The sequence below is a fragment of the Astatotilapia calliptera genome, chromosome 11 (assembly GCF_900246225.1).
Source record: "Astatotilapia calliptera chromosome 11, fAstCal1.2, whole genome shotgun sequence".
Classification (NCBI taxonomy): Eukaryota; Metazoa; Chordata; class Actinopteri; order Cichliformes; family Cichlidae; genus Astatotilapia; species Astatotilapia calliptera.
In genome coordinates this window covers 24,797,339-24,822,012 of record NC_039312.1, presented here as the reverse complement: position 1 = coordinate 24,822,012, position 24,674 = coordinate 24,797,339, and the positions used below count along the sequence as shown (strand labels likewise).

At 39.9% G+C, this 24,674-nt stretch overlaps 3 protein-coding genes across 4 annotated transcripts; 2 read left to right on the top strand and 1 right to left on the bottom strand.

Annotated features, from left to right (window-relative positions):
• The first annotated feature begins 13 nt into the window (after nt 1–13).
• Nucleotides 14–3,621, top strand: rab42b (RAB42, member RAS oncogene family). Its single transcript, XM_026184566.1, has 3 exons — nt 14–805; nt 954–1,241; nt 1,989–3,621. Exons 2-3 carry the CDS (start codon nt 1,024–1,026, stop codon nt 2,437–2,439), a joined length of 669 nt encoding a protein of 222 aa, XP_026040351.1. The 5' UTR covers nt 14–805; nt 954–1,023; the 3' UTR covers nt 2,440–3,621.
• Nucleotides 3,622–4,520: 899 nt separating this feature from the next.
• On the bottom strand, nt 4,521–9,178 carry taf12 (TAF12 RNA polymerase II, TATA box binding protein (TBP)-associated factor). Its single transcript, XM_026184595.1, has 6 exons — nt 9,014–9,178; nt 7,631–7,851; nt 5,801–5,878; nt 5,491–5,605; nt 4,768–4,856; nt 4,521–4,626 (listed from the first exon to the last, which is right to left on the bottom strand). Exons 2-6 carry the CDS (start codon nt 7,706–7,708, stop codon nt 4,591–4,593), a joined length of 396 nt encoding a protein of 131 aa, XP_026040380.1. The 5' UTR covers nt 7,709–7,851; nt 9,014–9,178; the 3' UTR covers nt 4,521–4,590.
• A 1,990-nt stretch (nt 9,179–11,168) lies between these two features.
• LOC113032388 (uncharacterized) lies at nt 11,169–21,823 on the top strand. 2 transcript variants are annotated; one of them, XM_026185297.1, is made up of 8 exons: nt 11,169–11,235; nt 11,762–11,815; nt 12,440–12,561; nt 13,135–13,333; nt 14,495–14,640; nt 16,673–16,817; nt 19,956–20,100; nt 21,095–21,823. In XM_026185297.1, the coding sequence occupies exons 2-8, from the start codon at nt 11,764–11,766 to the stop codon at nt 21,180–21,182; spliced, it is 897 nt and encodes a 298-aa protein (XP_026041082.1). In that variant the 5' UTR covers nt 11,169–11,235; nt 11,762–11,763; the 3' UTR covers nt 21,183–21,823. The 2 variants fall into 2 exon arrangements, with proteins under 2 accessions (XP_026041082.1, XP_026041081.1); XM_026185296.1 differs by lacking the exon at nt 11,169–11,235 and adding an exon at nt 11,273–11,537.
• Nucleotides 21,824–24,674: the final 2,851 nt, after the last annotated feature.

Genomic DNA, 24,674 nt, shown 5'->3' with positions numbered 1-24,674 from the left:
CTACACCTACAAGCTGTAAGTATCTGTGAATGACTTTTCATAAATATGCTGGTGTCACAACTGCCTAAGGATGGACTTTTTATCCTACTAACCAGGACAGTGGAGAGGAAGCTTGTTGCTCTCCATGGTCCCTTCATGTAACTTGAACCCGTTCCATCACTGCATAATGTTAAGAGGTCACAGTCACTTTACATATAGCTGTGAGACCAGTTTGGCTTTCCCAGAGGATAAAAACCGACATTGTTATCAACTTCCCTTTTCAGATCTTCGCTGCACATATGAGATCATAAAGTGATAAAAACTGTTGCAAATAGTGTGGCAACTGTTAGAGTTGCCAACAGTCACCCTCATTTTGTATGTTTGGTGATGATGATGTCCCTACTGGCTCTCAACTACAGGAAACTGCACAGTTTCCCCTGATAAGTTTTTTTTATGCAGCCACTACTTCCTTAAACTTCCCCCTTTCCCACATCTGGCCCTCCCTTTGTCCTTGTGCTCTTGCCCCTCCTTTAGTCAAGTATCAACAAGCAACCTTTAGAAGTACACGCCCCTGCAAAGCCACACTTGTGTACAAGCTTACTGTACTAGTTAAGATCAGCAGCTCAAATGGATCCACTTTGTGGGGAAGATTTTTCTACATACCTGCCCTCGTAGAGGATTTGAAGAGCCACCATGAGAATGAGAGCTGTACTGCAGTCACAAAAGGAAAGAAGCTTGGGATGGCTGTGAACACTGCTGCTGCATTGGTAGTGAGATTAATAAGGAGTGGCTTAATGCCTGTTTCTCAACATTTGGATTGTCAGAGGTAAGAAAGCAACTGGTGTTGAGTTTGTGTGGTAGATAGTCTCCATGAAGTTATGTCTCTTTCTTTCTCTTCAGTCTCAGTAATCTCTCACTATATTTGCTTTTAACCTTTTCTAATCTTTATGACAATCTGTTTTTCTCTTTCCCAGCGCTTGTGCACACCTTCATATCTCCAAAAGCTGTCATTCCTGTCTTAATCTCTTGTAACTGCCAGCAACAATGGACCTGACTTTGTGGCAGTACCAGTTCAGGATCATCATGCTGGGCGATTCAGCTGTGGGAAAGTCCTCCCTACTGAAACGCTACACAGAGGACTTGTTTATGGAGTCCATCAACGAGACAGTAGGTGTTGACTTCTACGTTCACTTCCTGGAGGTGGAACCGGGGATCCGTGTAAAGCTGCAGTTCTGGGACACAGCAGGACAGGAAAGGTTCAGGTATGGATGATCTTTGAATAAGATATATGCAGTCTACAATGATATGAGCTTTATGTTGGAATCCAGGTAACATTTATGTCGTTTTTAATGCATTAGGCCACATTACAAGGACCCTGTTCAAAAAATGAAAATTAGAGACACTTTAGTTGTGTGCGACAACTGAACTAGGGCCTATTCCGTTCACAATGAAGTTGTTTTGCTTTGTTTACTTTCAGCTATGATTGTGTATCCACCCTGTCAGTGCCACAAGATAGGTGTGTACTGTGTACAGAAGTGCAGTTTGTGCAATACTTCTAAATGGAAGATTGAGCTCTTTTAAATGTAATATTTTCCAGGCTCAGCGTATTTAATGAAAGAACTAGGAGAAGCATGCTTCATTCTGTCTCCAAATCCTTTATTTTCCAGTTCTCCAGCTGAATGAACTGAAACAAATTGCAAACTACGCCTGTTTGCATTTAACTTCACTCTGGATGGGATCTATAATCCCATTAAGTGAACCAAAGGCTTGTCCTGTTTTCAGAAATACCTGTTTAGATGAAGTTTTCACCACCTGACAGTTTAGATGACCTTTGGTTCAATAAATCAGGGGGAACTGTTTGTATGAATGCTTGTCCAAAAGAGCTGAAGTTATACACAGCAGCTGTTAACTGCTCATTAGAACAGGACATAAATGTTGATTCTGTTTGCCAGTGTGGGTTTTTCTATCTCTCAAGATTTTTTACCCCTTTGTCTCACTTCTTTCCTCAGATCAGTGACCCGCTCCTATTACCGCAACTCAGTTGGAGGCATGCTAGTGTTTGACATCACCCATCGAGCCTCCTTTGACCATATTAAAGACTGGCATGCTGAGGTGTGCGAGCGAGTACAGCCACATAAGGTTCTGTTCGTCCTGGTGGGTCAAAAGAATGATCGAGATGCTCACAGGGAAAGGGCGGTGAGCCGAGAAGAGGCAGAGAAGCTGGCCCAGCAGCTAGGAACGCCCTACGTGGAGGCATCTGCAAAGTCTGGGCAACATGTAAAGGAGTGCTTCGAGCTCCTCACTCGACGAATCTACCAGGGACTATTGAGTGGAGAGATAGAGCTGCAAGAGGGCTGGGATGGAATCAAGTGCACTGTCCCACAGGCGCTACAGTTACAGCGAGCCAACATGCCTCAGCCAAGAACAGCAACTAAGGACAAGAAAAAGTGTTGCGGTTAAACTGTGGACATGTGGTGCCTATCTATGTGAACTCACGTGACTGTAAAAGCAATAAATAACTGTGAGCAGGTTGGATCGGTGGTGGCATTACTGTAAGGCACAAAAATCATAAAACACGCTGGTATGAAAAGTATTTTTGCACATTTTTTGTGAAGATGAATCTTTTAGAACTATAAGATGCTAGTATTTTATTTTGTGTTGGCTCTGTGAAATAAAATGGGGAAGTAGGTCAGTTTAGTGTTTCATTTTTTTCTGTAACAGATATTTTTACACTTTTTGCTTTTTTGCCATCAGCAGGTCATGCGCTCGACTCCTGTTGTATTGATTATCATTTAATGAGACCGAACTTTTCACTGTAAAGCCCAATAACCTTTCCGATCTTGATATAGCTTCACCATTAGGTTAAAATTTAAGTTTGCTCAATGTCACTTGTAACACTGAGCTCAAAATATGCCTTACAAAGTACTCAAAGCTGCTAGTGAAGCTGTGGACTTTTAATAGAAAAATCTATATTCTGTATTTATAAGAGAAATATGGTAATTCTCTCTTTAGTGAGATGCCAGCTCCACAGCATATTACGCTAATGGACTTATGAGGTCATGGCTAACCTCAGTTCAGCTGGGGCAGAGGCTGTAATATGACAAGTTGTTTGTTCTTTTCTCTAATTTGTCTAATGGGTGCTAAAGATGTAATTGTGTCACAGTCACAATTATTCAAAAGTGAGAGAAGAAATGAACAAATCTAAATTATTGATTTCTCTACCTCGAAACCCGTACACTGGTAAAGTGGTTCCACCGGCTTGAAGGTTGAGGAGGCGAGGTAGTCTGCACAGCTCATGCCCACACAAAGACATTACAAATAGCGGTTTGCAAGCAGGTTTATGACTTTGAGGGGTCAAAAGTGATAGGATTGGAGCCACTGCTCCACAAAGGTATTCTGTATTTTCTTTTCAATTTCTATATTCCTATATTGTTTGTTCTGCCAGTAACTGGCAGCTATTAAGGTACTTGGTCCCTTGGTTCAGATTACAAATATTGTCTTGAGCCTTCATTTGTCTCTTCAGTTATTCTTATGAGCCTGAACAGTTGTCTTGTAACATGACTAGTAAACATCCTGCGAGGAACTGGTTGTCTGTAGGTGTTTCTGTGGAAATTCATTAAACTCTCAGGTGCATACATTAAATTGGGGTTTTCCCCCAGTGTCTCTGCAACTAAAACAAGGTCATTAAATGATGGCTGGTAGCCATCTGCTGTTTCTGAATATCTTTCTTTATCCTTGGTTGGCTGCAAGTATGCAGGAAGTCCATTTAATCACATCTGAGCCTTTGTGGTGTATTAATGTAATACATAGTGTGGCAATTTCACATCTACTAGGTAGCTGACTAATAAATGTGAAACAGCATCTCAGATAATTAACATATCCATGTAATTTGACCAACTTAAGTCTGGCAATACATACACCATACTCCAACCTTCCGATTGGTAATTTCAGTCATTAATTTCTTACAATGACAATTTCTTCCATCTGAAGTTTGGAAAATTGCATCCAAATAAGACAAAGTAAACAAAAGAAAAATTAAAAACCAAAACAATATGCTAAAAAATGTGTTAAGGTTGGTGTAGTAGTTTACACCTGAATTAACTACAAAAACCTATAAAGAAGTATAATGATAATCATTGCACAAATTGATTCAATAAAAACAGAGGAGTCCCAATCAGTCATTTACTTTACTTGCAATATATCTAATCTAATGATAAATCTCTAATGAGAAAGGTAAAACCAAGTATTTTAGGAAGGCACGTGAGTCAGGTAACACTGACATCCAAGTAATGAACGATACCAAGAAAGTATTTTTATTGACAAAGATGCAATGGAGTTCTGCCAGGTTTAGCTTAATGGCAACAATACAGAATCAAACATACAAAGACCACTATTGTGCAATGACTCTGGCAAAACACATAAAACTTACAGAGCTATGACAATGAAACATTAATGTCAAGAAAAATACATCCACCAATACCACCTCTCTATTTTAGTCAAAAAAAATAAACAAACAAACAAACAAAAAAAAAAACATCCCAGTTGACAGGAAAATAAAAGAGAATGGGGGAAAAAAAAAAAAAAACCCACAATAGGTACATCTTAGTCGTGCTACTTTTTGGTTGTCTTGCGGATCAGCGCCATTCTCTGAAATGAGAATAAATGAAAACAATTAGGCCCAGTGTTCATCATAATACAAACCAAATTAACCATACTGACAAATATAACATCAGCAGTTATTCTACCATTTACAGTAATCTAACATGTGCAGCAGAGGCAATCGCTCACCTGTTTGTGGGCCTCTGTGGTACAAGCCTTCTTGAACGGCCGGATCTCATCTGAGCCATAACCAGGAATCCACATGTTCCACTGGCGCTCTGAGAAAAGCAATGCACAATGGCAGCAGGCCACAGACTTTAAAAGGCTCATCGGGATTTACAATAGATATTGATATCGAAGTGATCATATCTGGCAAATAACCCAGTCTATAAGGAAAGATCTAATTTCCATCTCATTTTCAAAAATTGATATATACATGTTTTTTTTTTTTCTTTCAAGGCTTTTACAGTAAATAATTTAAACTCCCTCTGTGATATTCAAACTTATCACAGAAAGCACATAGTTTACCTAACATTTATCTGAAACCATCTACAAATATTAAATTAAGTTCTTATCATTAATATAATTTAAGTGATAAAAAAATCAATTCATACCAGACGTTTTTTATGCATATAAAGTCTGCTAAATCACCTTGTGCTCTCAAAGTAACAACAAAATTTGAATATAAATAGCCAACAAATGATAGCAGCAAATAAATAATTCAAATCAAATTCTCAAAAGGCATGTAGCACTGAATTAAATATAAGCCTTGATAATATTTCTGTAAACAGCTGCCAACCAATAACTGCAGAATAAACATTCTTACGTTTTTTGTGAGAGCTCAAGGCACACAGTACAACCTGACAAAATAAAGAATGACCCAATCATTCAAAAACGTCACAAGCAACTTACCTAGATGTAACTGAACATCTTTCACCTCCAAGGTGTTGGACTTGCGGTGGCGTGCCAGCTGACAGGCTGCCGTCACTACACTCTCTATAAAATCATCCGCAATTTGTAGCAGCATCTGAGAAGAAAACAGGGATTTTGAAAACCAGACAGCGAACTGAAGAAACCATCCGTTTCACTATAGCTTGGATACCATCATGTTAACAGCATTAGGCAAGTTTTAATTGCAGATGATGAAAAAATATGTAAATGTTATTCAATACAGAGAAGATCAAAAAAAATCTTGCACAATTTATTTAAACTACTGACAAACCTCCTCAACGTCCTCATCCAGCTGCTCATTTGGGTCAATCTCTCTCACCAGGTCCTGCAGCTTTTTCTTACTTAGCACCTGGGAAAAAAAGAAGATGCATCCATCATCCTTTAACAAAAGCTAATGGGTGCAGTTGTGTGGTCTGCATAATACCTTAGTGATAGTAAGAGATAGAGATGGCACGATACCACTTTTTTATGTCCGATACCGATACCGATATCATAAATTTGGATATCTGCCGATACCGATATGAATCCGATATAGTGTGTTTTAATCAACAAAACTGTTTTTTAAATATCTTGCTGCATTTTGTATAAGTTCATACTCAAGTTTAAAACAACAACTACACTAAAGCTATTCTGTTATACCTGTATGCAAAAAAAAAAATTTCATAGTTCAGCAATACTGATCAATCTAATAAACTTAAACCTACACCATCCTCCCTATTCTGGTATTTTAAAGAGTACTTAGCGTAAATATTAAGCAACCTAACTAATAGGGTTCCAACTCCCAGCAACAACAAAAATAAATAAATAAAAAATAGGGAACCACCCCTCACACTCCACCTCATGATGCTTAATCGACGTAATCAACCTTAATTTGATGCAGTGTGAAAAAAAAATGCACAGAAATCAATTATTTTTCAAGAAATATTAAATAGATTCAACATCTTTCTTCAACAAAATTGCAGACTGCACAGATGGTACCTTCCCAAAGGAAAAAGTACTATAGCTTACTAGGGTATATTAGACTTAACAGTTACTATATACAATAATGGACTTCTATACATTTTACATCAGATTAAAACTTTGGGTGTAAGATTCAGATAAATATTAAATAATTAAAAGCTCGACATTTTAAATGAGAATAAGAAAGAAAATTATGTCTTTGTGCCCTCTTTTCCCTGTTAATGCCCTATCGGCCCCCCTGGCTAAACTTTGCTAGATCCGCCCCTGCACAGTTACCAGCCGTCAGCTACGTAGAAAAAGATCCTGGTGTAGAAAGTAATAATAAATAAATTCTAACAACAGCTGATCAAGCTTAAACGTGCTGCTGTTGTTCAGCCGCTGGTTTCCTCTGTCTGGTGCAAAGTGGGCCAAAAACAAACAAGAGACACGGACTCGCGACAGAAAAGCCGATCAGCTGATCATTAAGCAGTTTCATGATTGAAGTAGCAGCCGGAGAGCGAGAGGTAGTCGCTCGTTAAGCTTAACGCAGGAATGCTTTACAAACATTCAGAGATGGACTTACACACGTGCTTTACTTCTCTCGGGGATAACTTTGTCGGAGATGAAATGCCGGGTTGCTAGCGAAGCTCCAAATGCTATCCAGACCACCAACAGGTCCCGCATGCCACAGCCGCTCTATCACGTGATGCCTACCGCTCCGACGTGCTAACGTTCTGAGGTGAGTTACGGCGTGTTGCAAGTTTTGTGAGGTGCTTTCGTGATATTTAATGGATCGGATTACATTTTTTATTTTTCTCCGATATCCGATCCAGTAATTTAGGTCAGTATCGGACCGATACCGATACGTAATATCGGATCGGTCCATCTCTAGTAAGAGATAAAAAATAAAATGAAAAAACACAATACAACACAGTTTTCTCACATTTAAAGCAAGGAGCCATAAGTTTTGCACTGATATTTTCATGATATTTCATGTAAAAAACAACAACAAAAAAACCCCCAAAAAAACAAAACAAAGAAAAAGAAAGAATCTTCATGTAAAACAAAATACACTCTCAATCTTTTGCATTTTAAGAGGTGAAGTCAGTAAGTTATTACACAGATCCTGGCTTTGGTTCTACTAAGCAAAAAATTAACTAACCTGAGAGCCTTCTGGACTACTTCTACCCGCAGGGCCTGGTGGCAGACCCTTAACCACTGTCACAGTGCTGTTAGCCATGCTGGTGGCTAATGGAAAAGCAGAGAGACTCTGAAGCGTCACTGCGGGGCAAAACAGTTGTGGTAGGTCTCTCTCGAACCCTCAGCAGCAAGTTGAACTCAGATGTGATGAATTACCTCTTTACCAGGACCGCAGCCGTGAATCTGAAATTAAAAGTCACAAATTAGAGTTACTACAGAAATTAATCACAGGTTGATCAAGCTGTTTAGGCTGAATGTCAGGACATTCATAAAAAATCCTTGTATCATCGTCTTCTTTGGCAAAAATGCAGAGTTTATGTCTTTGAAGCCTCTCAATTCTCAGAGCTTGAAAAAGGGGCCAACTGTCTTTGGGTTTGTGAAGCCAGACCTTCCATTTAAGAGGCTTCTTCAGTTCTAAGTCAAAGGAGCTTGCAAAGACAAATGGTGGGATGTCCAGGTATTTAACCCGTACTAGCGATCATCCCCTTTGGAGGTGGTCCTTAGAGTCGTTGACAGACTACTGATCATGAGCCAAAGTGTCAAAAAAAAGTGCGGGTCATTTCCATCACTGGGGGATAAGGGCAAAACTACTCTTGCCCACTCCATCATGTGACCTATTGAGGTTATGACCATCTACACCCACTGTGAACGACCATTATTGATATAATTAGAATGTCAGGTATCAACAAACTCATGATGATGATAATGGCCCACTCCTTTACTCACACCTTGGTTCATGTGATGAGTCACATTATTAATAGTGGGTTAACGACTCTCAGGACCACGTAAAGGGGAAAATTCCTGGGATGTCCCACCTTTTCTTTTTAAAATTGAATAAGACTCTTGGATTAAACGTCTTCAGAAACCTAAAGAAGTCCAGTTGCTTTCTTTATTAAAGCTCTCAAGACTTTCCTGGTTTTAAAGTAAAAAATAACACCAAGTTTTACCATAAAACCCGGTGCTTTATATTTACAATAAAGGGCCTTTTAGCGATAGTTGACTTTACTTATTGTTTACAACATTTATTAATAACTCTACTACCTTTACAATACCGAAAGTATGCATAGACCCAAGCCATGCAACTTAGCCGACAAACAATGGCATGGGTTTACTGAAAACATTAATCGAGTTAGTGAAAAATACGACACTCAAAATATAAAAACAACAGATCATAGATTAATCATGGCCGTGGAGTTTCACCGAATAAAACAAACAATAAAAAACACACCGAAGTTTGCGCTAACATTGGTGCTAAAAACAATAGCGGCTAACGTTAGCACCGAATCCGGTGGAGAATCTATATGGAGGCTAAATCTTAAAACTGTGCGTTAAATTGTCAACTTACTCAGTTAAACAAGCACTATCTGTCCATCCTTCGGCGTTGCTGTGATGCCAAATTTGTTGTTTGACACAAAAATCGTCTCTCACTTTCCCCTTTGGGTAGCTGGAAAAATAACCGAGGTTTCCTTTCAATACTTCCGCTTTGTTGATCTCCGTTTCCTGTGGGCGCCGCAGTCCTGGGTCCTCTACTATGCCACCTGCTGGATGTTTCGTGGAATTACAACAACAAAAAATTGATCTTTTAATAAAGAAGCGTTGCTTTCTTTAGTATCTACACGAACTAATTTTACTAAAAAATAAAAGTTTACATGCTTCGAACAATAGTTATAATTCTTAGTTATAATATATATAATAATATAATAATAATATTTTCATCACATAACTTATATACTTATTCCTTTCCCTTCTGCACAATACAGTGCAAAAGTCTTGAGTCACCCATATTTTTAAATACATATTTTATTCTATTTATTATTCATTATTACATTATGTTTATATATTTTATATTCTGTTCTCAAGGAGTTGCTTTCTTGTAATTCTTTAAAATTTAATCGAGCAATAGTTCTCTCATTTTCATTTTTTTAGTTCTTTCTCGTTCGTTTTCACTTCAATCATTGCACCTGAACATTTTCAAATGATTATTGTGTGATTGTGTGTTTGTTTTGGTTTTTATTTGTTTTCTTTTATACTATTAACACGGATATTATCATTGAAGCAAAAAAAAAAAAAGAAAGAAAAAAGGAGTTTTTCCTTTCCATTGTCCCAGGCCAACACGGTTGTTCATAAAGGGCCATCTGATTGTTGGGCTTTTCTCTGTTTTCTCTGTATTATTGTAGGGTCTTTACCTCACAAAACAAAGCGCCTTGAGGCAACTTTTGTTTTGATTTGGCCCTGCAGAAATAAAACTGAATTGAAGTAAAATATCAGATGAAACTGGACAAGCAGAAGACAAAAGAAGAGGTGGTGGGTCCAAAAAGTTTCATCCAGCATATGAACAGTATCTGAAAGTCATGTCCTCAAGAAACAGAAGTCCAGCAAGAGAGATGTGTTTGGAAAGATGTATCTGGACCTTCAGTTGAACCATCTACTGTTCACTGAAGCCTCGTCAGAAATGGTCTCAGTGAAACAGGGAGAAAAGGCTGAGGTATGACAAATTACACAAAATTTATACAGAAAATCAACGACAACACGTCTTATAAAGTGATGAATCAGAATCTGAAAAATTTCATTCCTCGTCAATATGTACAGTGGAGGTCAGGAGAGCGATACAACAGTGAGTGTCTCAGCCATCTGTAAAACATAGTGGATGCTCTGTCACGGTTTGGGGCTGCATTTCAGCCAGTTCGTTTGGGGATTGTATGAAAACTGGTGGAATTATGAACACAGAAAAGTAGAACACAGATTTTGATCCACCATGCAATACCATCTGGAAAGTGTTAGCAATTGATCTCAATCACACTACCAAATGCAGTGAAAAGCCCACCATAATAGAAACACAAAGAACAGAGTTCAGGTTGTGTTGAAGAATAAAGAAGGAATGTATTTAATTTTAAAAACGTTTGCTTTATTTTAATGTATGTTTGTACGTTTCAATAAATCAACTGCACCTTTTTCCCATTTTCCCAGCAAAATATAAAGTAATGAGAAGTGGCTCAATAATTTTATAAGACACTGTAGTCTCTCTTTTTTTTTAAGTAATATGTTGTTTCAAGGCCAAAAATCTAACAAAACATTTCTTTGTTGTTGCTTTTTACTTTATTGGTGTTTTTATTCATCCGCAGTGAACAAATACACAGTAATCTCAAAATATTGCGCACAATATCCCCAAACCCCATGAATGTCCACTGCCCATTTACACCACGGCCACCATCGCTAATAATAACAATAAAAAACATGCAATAAAAACATTAAACCATGAAGTGTTTGACAACATATGCAGTGAAACGGCAATGATAATGAATTACCAATCACTCCCTCAGGGCGCTTTTTAGGGAAAATGGATTTTTATGTTTATCCAGTTCATTCTACTAAATGGAGACATAACAGCACACGAGAGCAAATAACATTTTATAGGATTTTGACAGGTAGTCTCTTTGCTCGGCTGTCTTGCATTGTTTTTAACGAGCTGTCTGCGCGTATTCAGATAACTCGAACATGTGTAGGTCAGCGCATCTGAGGCCCACAGAGTCTGCGGTTCAGCTCCGGTTAACAGCTAATCAATCAAAGGTCAGAGAAAATGAAGCGTAAAACGCTGTGCTTCCCCGGTTTTAGATAGCACGCTCTGCGGTAACGTGTCACAAGTGCTTTCACATTCCGATGAACTTGAGCAGCAAAACGCCGACCTCAACGAGTTCAGACGTGACAGACTCCACCGCCCTAAGAGACAAGTGACGCACCGCGAAGTGAATTTCATTATTGGAGCAGCAGCAGCGGTCCTTGTTTTGTTCACTGAGTTTACACTGCGTTCACTTTACAGTGTTTCTTGTGTATGTGACAAATGAGTCACAACATATTCGTAACTAGACTCAGTAAGTCGTGTATTTATGGTTTGGTGTTGACTGGTTGTTTACTTTTTTAAATGCTGGCTGGATTTTCAACTTTTCTTCGAACGCGCTTCCTGAAAATCACACGAAGAAGAAAGCCACACCTACACCCTCCTATACATAAATACTGAGCAAACTTTCATTTCGAGAAAGTGCGCAGGAGCCCACGACGTGTTCTCAGATATTTGTGTTGATATTGTTTTCCACAGCCATGAAAGCGCTTCTTCTTGCTGCAGTGGTCTCCCTGATTCATGGCAGTTATGGTAAATATTTTTCATATTACTCATGGACTTTTATGCGGTTCTCTCAAAGAGCTGAATATTATTTGCTCGTCTGTAATGAGATATTGGTTTAATCTTTCAGCGGGGTTCTGGTCTTCCTTTTTTCATAAATATATTCATACAGCTGAAGCCCCTGGGCTTCGTGTGGCGTCTGCTCGCCTGTTTGTCTCCTTGTCTGTGTGTCTCTTAGTTGATCTGTTCTCTTGAGGAAAGGCTTTGTTTTTCTCTTCTGTCACACTGATAGGTTTTCCCTTGCGACACACAGAGTGAAACAGGAAATATTGTTAGAATTATCGAGAGACTAACGCATAAGAGCAGCTAAATGTTTTATGTAGAGTGTGCGGAGGCCAGCCTCGCATTCAGTTCTTGTGAAAAAAATATGTAAACCATGTTATGCAGCACTTCTTGCCTGAAGTGAAAGAGAATCAGTCTCTGTTATCAACAGTATCCGTCAAGTTGAAAAACCTGTTGGTCATGTGCTTGTGGTGTTTTTATGAGTACTCCAAGGTTCTCCGGGAAGAAAGCTGTTTTGAAAGCAGTGCTCAGGAGGTACACCCACCTCCGCAACCTCTCACTTAATCATCTGTTATGTCTGTCCACATGCAGCGTCTTTGGTCATCAAAGGGCCAACTGAGCCAGTTTTGGAGGGAGACACGGTCACGCTGGAGTGTCTATACACAGACTCCGACCTGAACATCAGCCAGGTCCACTTTGAGGTCTACTCCAAGGTGAGCTGGAGGAAGATGGGTGAAAAAGGAAAAGAGTGCACTTGAAAAATATCACGATGTGCATGTCACAGCTCTGTTTGTAACGTTGGAGATTTTGTATACCTGAGAAGGAGCTCACTGCTATGATTCATTACTGTTCCTAAATTTCGTTTTTCAAAATAAAGATTAAACTTTCTTATAACTATCAAAAGTTCAGTAAACATTATCACTTCATAACATGTAACTCCTAAAAATGATCCACCACAGTAATTCCCAGTAATGACAATGATTATGTAACTTTTCCTCCTGAATATGATATTTCAAATGTAATCAGATGGCTGCAAAGTAATAATTCAAGACACGTGACTTTTATTTTTTTTTATGTTTAATTAAATCATTTTTAAATCACTAGGGATGTGATTACTATTGTATAACCTTAGACTGCTAATGTGTATAACTATCATATTAATTTATTTTCTCTGAGCTTATGTAAGCTCAAAGAAGTATTATGCAGCAGAGAATTTTCATTACTGAAAAGTAAATGTAAAAGAAGACCTCTCTTTTTCTTTTTCTTCCCCTTTTTCTCTTTAACAGTACATGCATGGCTGGCGTCCCGTTATGGAGAGATATTGGTGCTTCTACTCACTGAAGATCCAGCAGCTCGCAGACACGCTAGTGCTGTCTATTCCCCATGCAGGAAGGTACTACGAGGGGCCCTACCGCTGTGTGTCCAATGACGAAAACGTGACCGAGCCAGACAACTCCTCGCAGCCCCTGTCCTTCAAAGTGCATTGTGAGTGTGTCGGGTGGCGTGGGTGGGAGCTGTGAGGAACAATGACTCTGTGACGCTGTGTTTTCCTTTTGACAAATAATTAACCTTAGATCGTTATAGCGTCTGTGTGTGTGTGTGTGTGTGTGTGTGTGTGTGTGTGTGTTGTACATGTCAAATAGGCATCTGCAAAAATCTAGATAAATATGTGAGTAGAAAATAATGCATGGTATTGCTGAATTTCACTTTCAGTAAGGAAAACACAGGACAATTTGAGATTACTAGTATTGCTAACAAAGGGACGAGGATAAAACACCTAAATATACACCGGTAAACAGTCTAAAACGATTGAACAGATAAACTGCGAAACCAATTTCCGTCATATTTCCCACCCAGCAGGAGGTAAAGACAATCTTTCAGACACTGTGGACACAGCTCTCTTCACAGTGAGGGATAGAAAAACATATTAAATATTAATAGACATATCTATACAATGGCACTGCAGAGGTTGCACAACAAAAACAACAGGAAGTAGAGCTCCGATGCAAATATGTACTCTTACCTACGAAAGATTGACCGCAGTTGTTTTATTTTTTTTTTCCATTCGCTTCAGATAAACAGAGCCGTGTCCCCAGCGGGGCGGCTCCAGCTTTAAGGTATCCGTTATCAATGCAAAGCTTCAAGAAATGTCATTCATGGCATAGCTAGTCAGATTTTCAGTGCCCTCTAACTTCTCAGTGGCCATCGAATCGACCATAATGTTGTTTGATAGGCTCCTCAGCCTCACAGGGGTGATCAATATGAGGAAAAGATTAGAATGGACTGTAGGACCGAAGGAGAGAGAGGAGGAAAGAAGCCAAGAGCTGGATGGACGTGGGCCATCTATTGAGATAGAAGAGAAAATGAGCCATTATTCACAACATTGCCTCTCTAAAGACTTCAATAAGATGAAGCCTATTATCATTATTATTGACCGCTTGGTACAGTCTGTACCACAGGGAGGCAATCAAACTTGAGCATTTATGCTCAAATATACTTAAAATATCTGAGTGTTTACCAGCTGCTGCCACTGCAAACATATGTTCAGTTACGGCCTGAACGGTTGACAAAGTTGTTTCAGCTTATATTAAATTTCCTGCTTCATTAATGCCCGATCACACGTTCTCATTCCCGACTGCGTCTTAGATATGGGGGAGCTGTCACTGTCCAGGGAAGGCTACACCGGATACCTGGGTACCCCACATGAGCTGAAGGTGCGACTCGGAGACGACGTGGTGGTGAAATGCTCTGCCAGCTCATCAGAGGAGCCGAGCTACTTCTGGTACAAAGAGGTGAGAAAGCCTCGGGAGCGTGCACAGTGGCTGTGCCCTCATTATGCTTTTGGAAACTTGTCATTCTCTCTCTCACCACTCTCTCCCTCCCGCTCAGTTTGACCTTTTTTTTTTTTTTTTACTGTCCTGTCTTCTTCCATTCTCACCCAGTCTCTGCTGGCTTCTTGCCTTTGTTCAAGCACTCTCTTAGTTTTCTCTCCTCCTTTTCTGTTTCCCTTTCTGACTTTGTCAAGCCACTTGTTTCCCCTTGCCCGCCGTCTTTCCATCCCCTTCACAGAAGAAGTGCTCTGTATTTAAGTGACCGGTTGGCTTGGGCACACCACTCGCTGGGGATTGCAGCTTGCCCACTTACAGAGGATTAATAGTTTAATGAGGTCTAGACAAGAGCCAGTCAACCTGAAAACAATTATGCGGATAGATTTCTAATGATTTTTTTTTCCAGTGTTTGGTTAACCGGCATTGAATTATTCAACTGGGCTCTTTGCTGAGCGAAGAAACTCTTGCCCAAGGGAAATTAAGACATCGCAGTGTAAAATGCCAAACTGACAACTGGCATGGCGTCCAAGAATAAGTTGATGAGTCAGGAAATACACCGAGTCTTCACAGTGAGAAAATTATATTATGCTTTCAAGGTGTCAAAATCGCAACTTGTGTAAGAAGTGTAATGAAGCTATGCAACTATTAAGACATCTAGGGACATGCAGACACACTTGCCAAGTTTCCCGTTTTGTTATTCCTCTTGATAAGTTGGCTTAGGGTTAATATGCTTGTTAAAGGGTCACTGCTAATCCGGGTTTTAAATGAGCTTACAAGTCCAAATCCAATTCAGTGGACATTTTATGCTGTTAATACTGTTTGTCCTCCACATGATCATATGTAATACTTCAAGTTTTTTTGTGGTTATTTAATGTACAACACTGTCACTTTGATGAAGACTAATAATTATAACCAGTAGAAGTGACGGTGTATTGTATGTGCTCACAAATCACTTGGGACCATTAGAAAAAAAGGAATTACGCATTCAGGGAAATAATACGACCAAACAATATGTTCATGTCACAGTTTATGTGAGCGCGTGTGTGTGTGTGTGTGTGTGTGTGTGTGTGAGTTTTTCTGTCTGTGTCTGCAAGCCCACTGTGTGTTTGACAGAAATGGATGTGGGGTAGAAAGTGGCGTACAGTTTGACAGACAGCCGCCGTGGGCACATTGGCCCCCGGTAATGACAGCAGGACAGAGGCAGAAACAGGCCACTGCTTTGGGAGCCAGTGGATTTGCATACAAAATGCTGCTTTGGCCAGACCTGGCCTTTATGGGAAATCCTCTTAATTCAGATCCATTCAAATTGAAATGGACTTTCTTGGCAGGAACTGTAGCTCCCAGGAGCCAAATCATTTGCATGGTGTAATGTTTTTTTTTTTTTTTTAAACTCTCCTCCACGCTCATTTGTTTTTCAATCCTTGTGTTTGGCCTATTATTTGTTTCCTCCCATGTTGGGCTCTATCTCATAATAGTGCTGCTATTTCTGTGTCAACAATTCATCCTTCTCCCTTGCCATCTCATTATGTGTTGTGTTAACAGTGTGTTGTTGCAGCATCATTCTTTGCGGATGATGGTGTTATCTGGGTTATTGACTTGTGGTGATGTGTGTTCATTCATTGGGATTATTGCTCAGGTAAATACGTTTGATTTGGGACTTTTGGGGGCTGCTCTCTGAGGATCAAACACCCGCTGATATTTCTGTCTTTCTGTCCCATTACCAGTCCATCTGTTTCTTCCAGTCTAGATTTCACTTGCTCTCATTTTCCATCCTTGCACAAGTCTGCCTAAAAACGATTCCCCTTTTTCTCTTCTCTTTTTTTTTTGTCACATGGCAGTATATGTTCTCTGTTTCATCTTTTGCGCTCAGCTAAGTGCAGTTTTAATTTGTATGTGTTTAGCTGTTTGTCCTAAGGCTGCGAACAGTCTGGTAAATAGACATATTTTCCTCCTTTTTTCATTCTGTTTTTCTCCACCGTATGTCTTTCTCTCTCAGGGAAGTGACTGGGTTCTGCCCTCTTCTTCACTGAAACTGTCAAAATTGAATGCGATGGATGAAGGACAGTACACTTGCTCTGCTAGGCATCCATCTGTGGAGTCCCTCAGCAAGAGACGCACTATCAGCATTACTGTACTGCCGGGTAAGAAAAGATTTACCTGGGTGAGGCCTTTTGTCCTTTGTACTGATTTTTCTACATTTCCTCTTTCTGAAAACTAGCTATGGTTTCCTTGTAACTGAGGGGAAATTTCATCCATCAATATTAAACATCCCCTGAGCAAAAACAAAACTAAATATTATGTTCCATTTCCTTTTCGCAGTCAAATATCACCAGAAAGGTCAGGTATTAGGATACTTTTACGTCAGCAGGAGCGTATGCAGAAGTTGTCAGATACGAGACGCCAACCTTTGATGCTTTAAATTTATGGGAAGTACAGTACAGGCTTGAGGTTTAATGTATCTGAAGGAGAAATTACAAAGAAATATGAAAAAGGCCACATCGCCCCAACAAAGACATTTATTAAAACACCTCACGTTAAAAAAAAAAAAGGGGGGGGAACAAAGTCCCAAAAGAAATTACCTCTAAAATGTCAAACATGTAAGAAGGTCATACCTGAGGATATAATACATTTTAAATATCATAAACAAATGGTAATAGTACAACTGCCTCGACTTTAAAGGATAAGAGGGTAATTATAAGAAGCTGTGGTTTTACCTGACCTTTGATTCCTTTTTTTCTTTTGACTGAAATATCAAGTGATGGTGTGTAAATGAAGAGCTCTACTGAAGAGTTGTGAAATTTAGACATTATGAGCCATTTTCCCACTGTTACATCTAAAGTCCTATAGTCCCTTAGACATCATACATATACATAATGTACAAATGACGGTATAATATATGACGACAATAACTGACGAATCAGAAAGTGTAAGATTTTGTCAGCTCTGTATGCAAAAAAGTTAGGACATTAAGGCAATGGTTTGAAAATTGCTTCAAGTTTGGGTTTAGTTAAAAAATGAAATGATTCAGTATAAGAAGAGCATCACAGATGCCAAATCTTTCATGAGTAGAGATGCGGGAGGGGTTCATCATTCATAAAACTCAGCAGTCAACATAAAATTGCAAATAATTTGGACGTTTATCATCTGAAATCCAATACTGAATTAAGTTAGGGTCCTACTCAGACACGCTGCACTAAAACCAGACATGATTCTGTAGTAGAAATCATTGCATACGCTCAGGAAGAGTTTTAAAAACCATCATCAGTAAACATAGTTTGCAAGTTAAAACTCTACCATGCAAAGAAATGAATTTACAAATGAGGCACATAAATGATGCCAAAATCTGGTTCACTGAATCAAAATGAAAAATTATTTTTGACAATTGTGGTCACCACATCAAATGGGAAGGAAGCACTAAATTCGCTTTTGTTCAATTCAGTTGTATTTGTTATCAGCAAGCACTTGGTGACAGTGGGAAGGATAAACTTCTGGCAGAAACAGGTTGTGACCGGTTGAAAAGTGAGGGAGGAAAAGGGAGAGTATAGAGAGATGAGGACAAAACAAACCATGTAAAAGAGTAGACAAAATGCAATGACATACAGAAGGGGTGTATAAATATATCAAGAGTGAAAGGAAAAATTGCTCAGAAACTCCCCCAGCAGCCTGAACCTACAGAAGCACAACTAAGGGATGGTTCAGCCTCACCTGATCCAGATCTAACTCTATAAGCTTTATGAAAAAGTAAAGTTTTAAGCCTAATCTTAAAGGTAGATCTATCTCCCCACAGCTTTTTATCAGTGCACAGTGGAGCATTAGTTCCCATCGCATGGGTAACATTAAAGTCTGTAAAGATCCTTGAAGCCTGACCGTGTATAATGGTTTTAGAGCAACACATGGTGGCAACCAGATGACTTTTTCAGGAAACAAAGACACTGCTAAACCACATTCTGCACATTACAACAGCATGACTATGTAGTAAAAGTACCCAGGTGTTAAGCTGGCCTGCCTGCATCTCAGACCTGCTATTCATTACAAAAACAAACAAACATTTAGAACATTGTTAAATTAAAAGCCCAACAGTTCAGGGAGACCCTGTGCAGCTGAAATCCCATAACCAGAAAAAAAGTAAAAAACATTTGCTTTAAAAACAACACTTGGTCTCTTTAGAGTGTTGTTAAGAGACAGGTAATCCAACACCATGCATATAAACATGAAGTTGTTGTTAGCAATAAAGTGATATAAATCTTTTATATTTTTCCAAATATAAAAACAATCAAAAAAATCAGTTTACTTTAGTTTCATTTGCAAATCAATGCATTCTTGCATGCATTCACATTGTACTCAGCTTTAGGTATTTAGGCGCTTGCACAGTCTCACTTTGCCTTTGTCTAAAATCTGCATGATTGATAAGTGATTTTTTTTTTTAAATCTTATGAAACATGATGGTTGCTTTCAAGTACAAAAGTAATTCCATTACAACATTATAGCTAATCCAATTAACAGAAACTCATCAGTCTTCATCGTCTTCATTGCTGATCTGTGAATGATTACAAACTGTTAACACACTGCAGTGTTTAAATGCTATTCTCTCACCCAGTAGGAGCTTTATAGTTCCAATAGTTGAAATTATGCAATCTGTAAAAATGCAATTAAGCCAATAATAATAATGGATTGGATTTATATAGCAAGGCACCCAGAGCGCTTTACAATGCCACTATTCATTCACTCTCGCATTCACACACTAGTGGAGGCAAGCTACAGTTGTAGCCACAGCCAGAGACTGACAGAAGCGAGGCTGCCATATCGCGCCATCGGCCCCTCTGGCCAGAACCAGTAGGCAGTAGGACACAACAACCAGGACAGAGAGCCCGGGGATCAAACCGGGATCAAACCGTGTTGCCTCCAACATGTATTTGTTGTTGCCTCCAATACTCGTAATCTTAATTTTTCAGTGTTTACTTTATCCGCAGCTCTAAAGGCTGGATTCAGAAAAATCCCTCTTTTTTTTTTTTTCCCCCCCAAACATTACCATTAAATTGGGAAATTGTGCACATAACAGGGCCGATCAGCCAGTTCTTGCAAATTGTAACAAGCAGGCTTCTTGAAGATCAGCGCTGCGTATAAGGCTGTAACAGTTTGAACTGTGAGGAATACAGTCTTTTCTATCACAAACAAGCATAAGGTTGCCTTTAGAAGCTTCGCCTGGAGGCAGAATGTGAATACTTTTGCTGATTTCGCATTCCGTGTGATACATGTTTTCCTTCATGTCTGTCCCACAGAGGATGCCCACTGGTATGAGACAAGTGATGGCCGTCTCATGCTGATGATCTCGGCAGTAGCTGTAGCTCTTGTGGTGTTCATCCTCTCGATGATTGTATTCCTGTGCCGCAGAGCCAAAGAGACCAAGACCAGCAAGGGACCCATGTAAGAAACAACTGCGTGTTTGTGTCTTGTCATCTTAAGTCTTCACTTTTTAGATGTGATCTTTTTAAAGCGTGTTTACAATTTGATGGATTGTGTGTCTTCAGTGCAAGAGAATGTTTGTGCTTGTTTATCTAGTCACCCTCCCCCTCCTGTTACCCAGAGGATAGCTTTTTAAATGATTACAGCAATTTCCACAAAATTTCACTCTGTCTAGTGTGATATCATGTGAACCAAAGTCATTTCAGTCACCGTGTAAGTGTAGGTGTGTGCGGCAGTGTGCACCTTGGTGTATGCTTCACTCTCTGACTGTTCTCTCAAAAGAAAAAGAGAGGATGGAAAAAAAAAACTTTACATATGTGCCGACTTCCACCTATTTGAAAAGGCATTTACCATCATGAATATTAAATTCAATCTCAGAAGCCCTGATCCACTTGACCTCATCCTTGATCTTTTTCGTCCTCCCTTTGCTCCCATGCGTTTCCACGCACTTCCTACTCGCCAAAGGCTCGGGCTTATGACAGTAGGTTAAATTCTCTGTCTAGTGTAAAAGTATAAAGAAGGCTACAGCAATTATAAGGAAATTAGTGGAACTCCCATTAATCGTGAAAGCTGACAGTGCCTTAATGTGCACCGTGACCCAATGTAGCTTTACCCATTAACTTCTTTTCCATGTAGATTTAAAAAAAAAAAAACCAGTTACAAAAGGCAGAATTTTCACAAGATTCTGCAGCAATCAGAAGTTCTGCATGTTTGTAGTGGCCTAAAAACAACTACTAAACTTTACAAACCTGTGCTGAGTATACAAGCATGTGTGTACAAATAGATACAGATAAGAGAGGGAGAGGATAATGTACTTTCATATCAGCAGCCAGGTGCGCTTCCAGTGCTTGGTTCTAGTCTATAATTTCCTCACTTATACCTTTCGAGCACCTACTGAGAGATCGATATACTGATAATCATGCTCGTCTTTCTTCTCCTTTCTTCCTCTCTCCAGTGATGACCGGTCTCAGAAAAAGCCGATCTACAAAGCAAGCTCGGAGTCCCTACCCTCCACTTGCGGAGACAATCAACCTCTGGTGTAACTGCAGAGGCAGGTGGAAGGAGAACGGATGAAAGGATGGAGCGAGAGATGGAGTTGTTGTCCATAAAAAAAATAAAGAATGTCATAAAGCAGTAAATGGGTATATTGGGAGACATTATAGGGCAGAGTACAATAAAAATCAGCAACAAGCGGGGTATTTAAAAAAACAAAACAAAAAAAATCAACTGAAGGGCAAGTGATTGCTTTAGAGATGCCTGAGCAGCTTGGCTTGTGAGCGCACGCTGCAATTCTGCATCTTGGACAGAAAGGTGGGCAATTTTCCTTTCATGTATACTGCAGTGTGAAAAATGGCGGGCTACGTTCTTAGAAAATGATGATGAGGATTCTACTCGCAGCGCTATAAAGATGCTCCATTCAGTTTTCTTCTTTTAGTTGCACACATAATTGCTCAGCTGTGTATTGTGAATGAATCGTTTGGGTGATAGGACAAGGTTTTATGTTGTTGATTTGTTTCTCTTTCAACCTTCATGTTTTCCAAAGCAGAACCAGCTCAAAGCGTCTTCGAGAAGGTTATTGTAATCTCTTTACTGTGACAGCTCTCAAGCACATTGCGGATATTTAATTTAATGTAGTTGGGATTTTCTGTGGTATTAAATGGCTTTCAGAAAATATTATTTACCATCCTCCAGTGTGCCATTGATTTTGTTCCATTTAAGAGACACTAAAGGGGGTGAGGAGTATTGACAACATGGTAAGAGCCGGACATGCATGCTTGCTTGGCCGCACATCCTCTCCATCCAATGCCATCTCAAGCTCGCATCAGCTTGTTTACCAACCTTCCTCTTCGGTCTGAAAGACCTTACTTTGAAGCGATGACCTTTACTCAGAGTACTGTGCATGTGCATTCTTGCCTCTATTCCCATCTGCCCGTAAGCAGAGAACTCAGCCCTCAGTCAGTTTGTATACACGTGTATGGACTTGCATTCACAAACTAGAAACTCTCATAATGTGAATAATCGCATTGGCAAGTAACCTTGAAAGCTTTCCCGTCAGTTGTAAGGGCAGACAGTGTTGGCCATTACAAGTAAGTTCTATTTTAACTAGACTAGATTAGTCTTCTCTGTCTCCCACCCAACCCCTCCCCAAAAAAAGCATCACAGACTACAACTTCATCTTTTTAATTTTCTCCTCTGTTGCCTTGTAACCCTTAACGCTGTGCCTCACCACCACCACCACCGCTTATTACCATAACCGTGCTCATAATGCTGAGAATTTCATTACGCTTGTCTGTTGAAGTTATGTTGGGTTTTATGCGGTTTTTATTATCGTGTGTGGTTGACCGTAGGCCGTTGTTAATAATGGGCAAAGCGGCAGTTTAACACTGACACTCCATTAACGGGTGCATGCGCCACAGAGCACAGCCAGGATAATGTTATTAAACTGATTATTCAAGCCCCCTGTACAGCTCAGCTCTGCAGCAGCAGCCTTCCTTTGTTTAGCATTTTACAGACTCCTTGTATTTCTTCTCCAACTCTACAAACTTCTGCTTGCTTTATGTCTGAGGTCAACCCAAGGAATGTGGAAGCATCAGACAGGGAGACTATAACCAAAACAGAAAGACTTAGGGGGGAAAGAAACATGCTTCATAGTGGGGGAAAGAAAAAATACAATGTTGTGAATTTAAAATGCTCTCCTGAATGTTAAATGCCAGTGAGCACCATTTCGTTTTGGCCTTTGAGTCAGTCATGAGTAAATCATTCTGTGCTCCCTTGTGGATTTTGGTCTGGGGGCTTCTGATGTGTGGCCAAAAAAAAAAAAGAGACACAAAATTATGTATCAGGAATTTCACACACTGGAGCTTTCCCTGAGGTACAATGCTCTGGTCGGGAGAGAGGGAAGTGAAGTTTACAGTGACATTTTGACCTTGACAGTGTCTCGATGGATAAAGCACCGGACAACAGCTTAGGTGCTGTGCAGTGCATACAGATTTCCTAAAAGTGTTTTGTCTGGTGCACGCAAGGTCCTGTCCGGATAAGGATGCAGATCTGTACTGTGGCATTAAAGCTAAATAGCTCCTCACTTATGTCCGCAGTTTGTCAAGTACCCTAGCTGCCCTTAGTGCACGCAAACCAATATCTAAAGGTGACTTATACCAAACGTGACACCGCACTGACTAATGCCTTACAGTGCCAGGCATTTGTAACACTGTGTCATTGACTACTGCTGTTCCCGTCACGGTCACTTGAGTTTGTATGTGCATTCTGCATATGTTGTGTCAAATGGCTGAAAATGAAGGAGTGGAGTTCGCAAGAGAAGCAGGTGTTTTCCCCTCATTACTTCCTGACAATGCCCCATCTGGTGCGGGGGAGCTGCTGCCACAGACTCCCTGCCAACCCGGGAACAAACACTCGCAGAGAGGCTGACAGGGAAAAATGGGATGGGATGGGAATTGGGAAATGAGTAGGGCAGATATTATCCTCGCCAAACAACAAGGTTAAAACTTGTGTCGAGTAATAAGATCTCTCAGTGGAGAGACCCCAAAGCGGGGACCTTAAGATCTAACACAGATCCATTAGTACAGGTTAGCTAAGGGGTAAGAGTTCAAAGCAACTTTATGGGAGTCAAGAGTAGAAATATTAATATTAATACAGACTGCCCAGGTGCTCTGGCTGCTTGAACTTTCCTGACTGTTCAAACTAAACTGACCAAAGTGTCTGGAGGACTTGTCAGAAGAGGCGGAAGCAGATTTAAGACGTGTGACGTGCCATCCCTGCAGTTACCTGAGAGGGGCGCCAAAGACACAGTTTCAAAAAGATGCCTTCAAGCCGTGGATGCTATAAGTCCATAGTAAACACTAGATTAGAGGGGGGACAAAAAGAGATGTGGAGAGAGAAACAATTTTCATAATGGACCAGCGCTCTCTGACTGGAAAACACAATTATGGGCAAACTGTGGCCGCAGCATGAGGGTAAAGTTAAAGAGCCCCTTTAGCACGACCTAATAAGCCCTGACTACAGATGATCAGAAACACCGGCTCATCCTTAGCCCAAGTTTTTGTTCCGAGCTATTACCGTCATTGTAAACGGTGATTTAACAGCTTACACTCAGGTCTGTTTCTTGTTCTTCTTGATGAGTCCTATGCACATTAATTGGATTCAAAGCAGCCTCTGCAACAGAATTGAATCTCAAACTACCCAGAGGCTACTGCTTGGACTGATTTGGCACTGAGTTTCACGGAGTTTCTACCACCAAATAGCCAAACAGTAATTTCAAACGAAGTGCCATCTTTCAAATGATCGCGTTTCTTAAGCTGCGTTTCCCTCCCTACAGTCAACTTTACATTTTTTGCACCACTTGTCCCTAAATTTGAACAATAACAGCCATTCATTTCCGTCATCTTAATCAGCGTGCCTTGCATCTTTTAAGTCCTTGGGGTGGAATTTGAAATAAATTGGTTATTTGAGTCGGAAAATTAATGCTGGTTATCAATCACATTTAGAGCGAATTGATTTCAATTAACTGGAAGACGCAG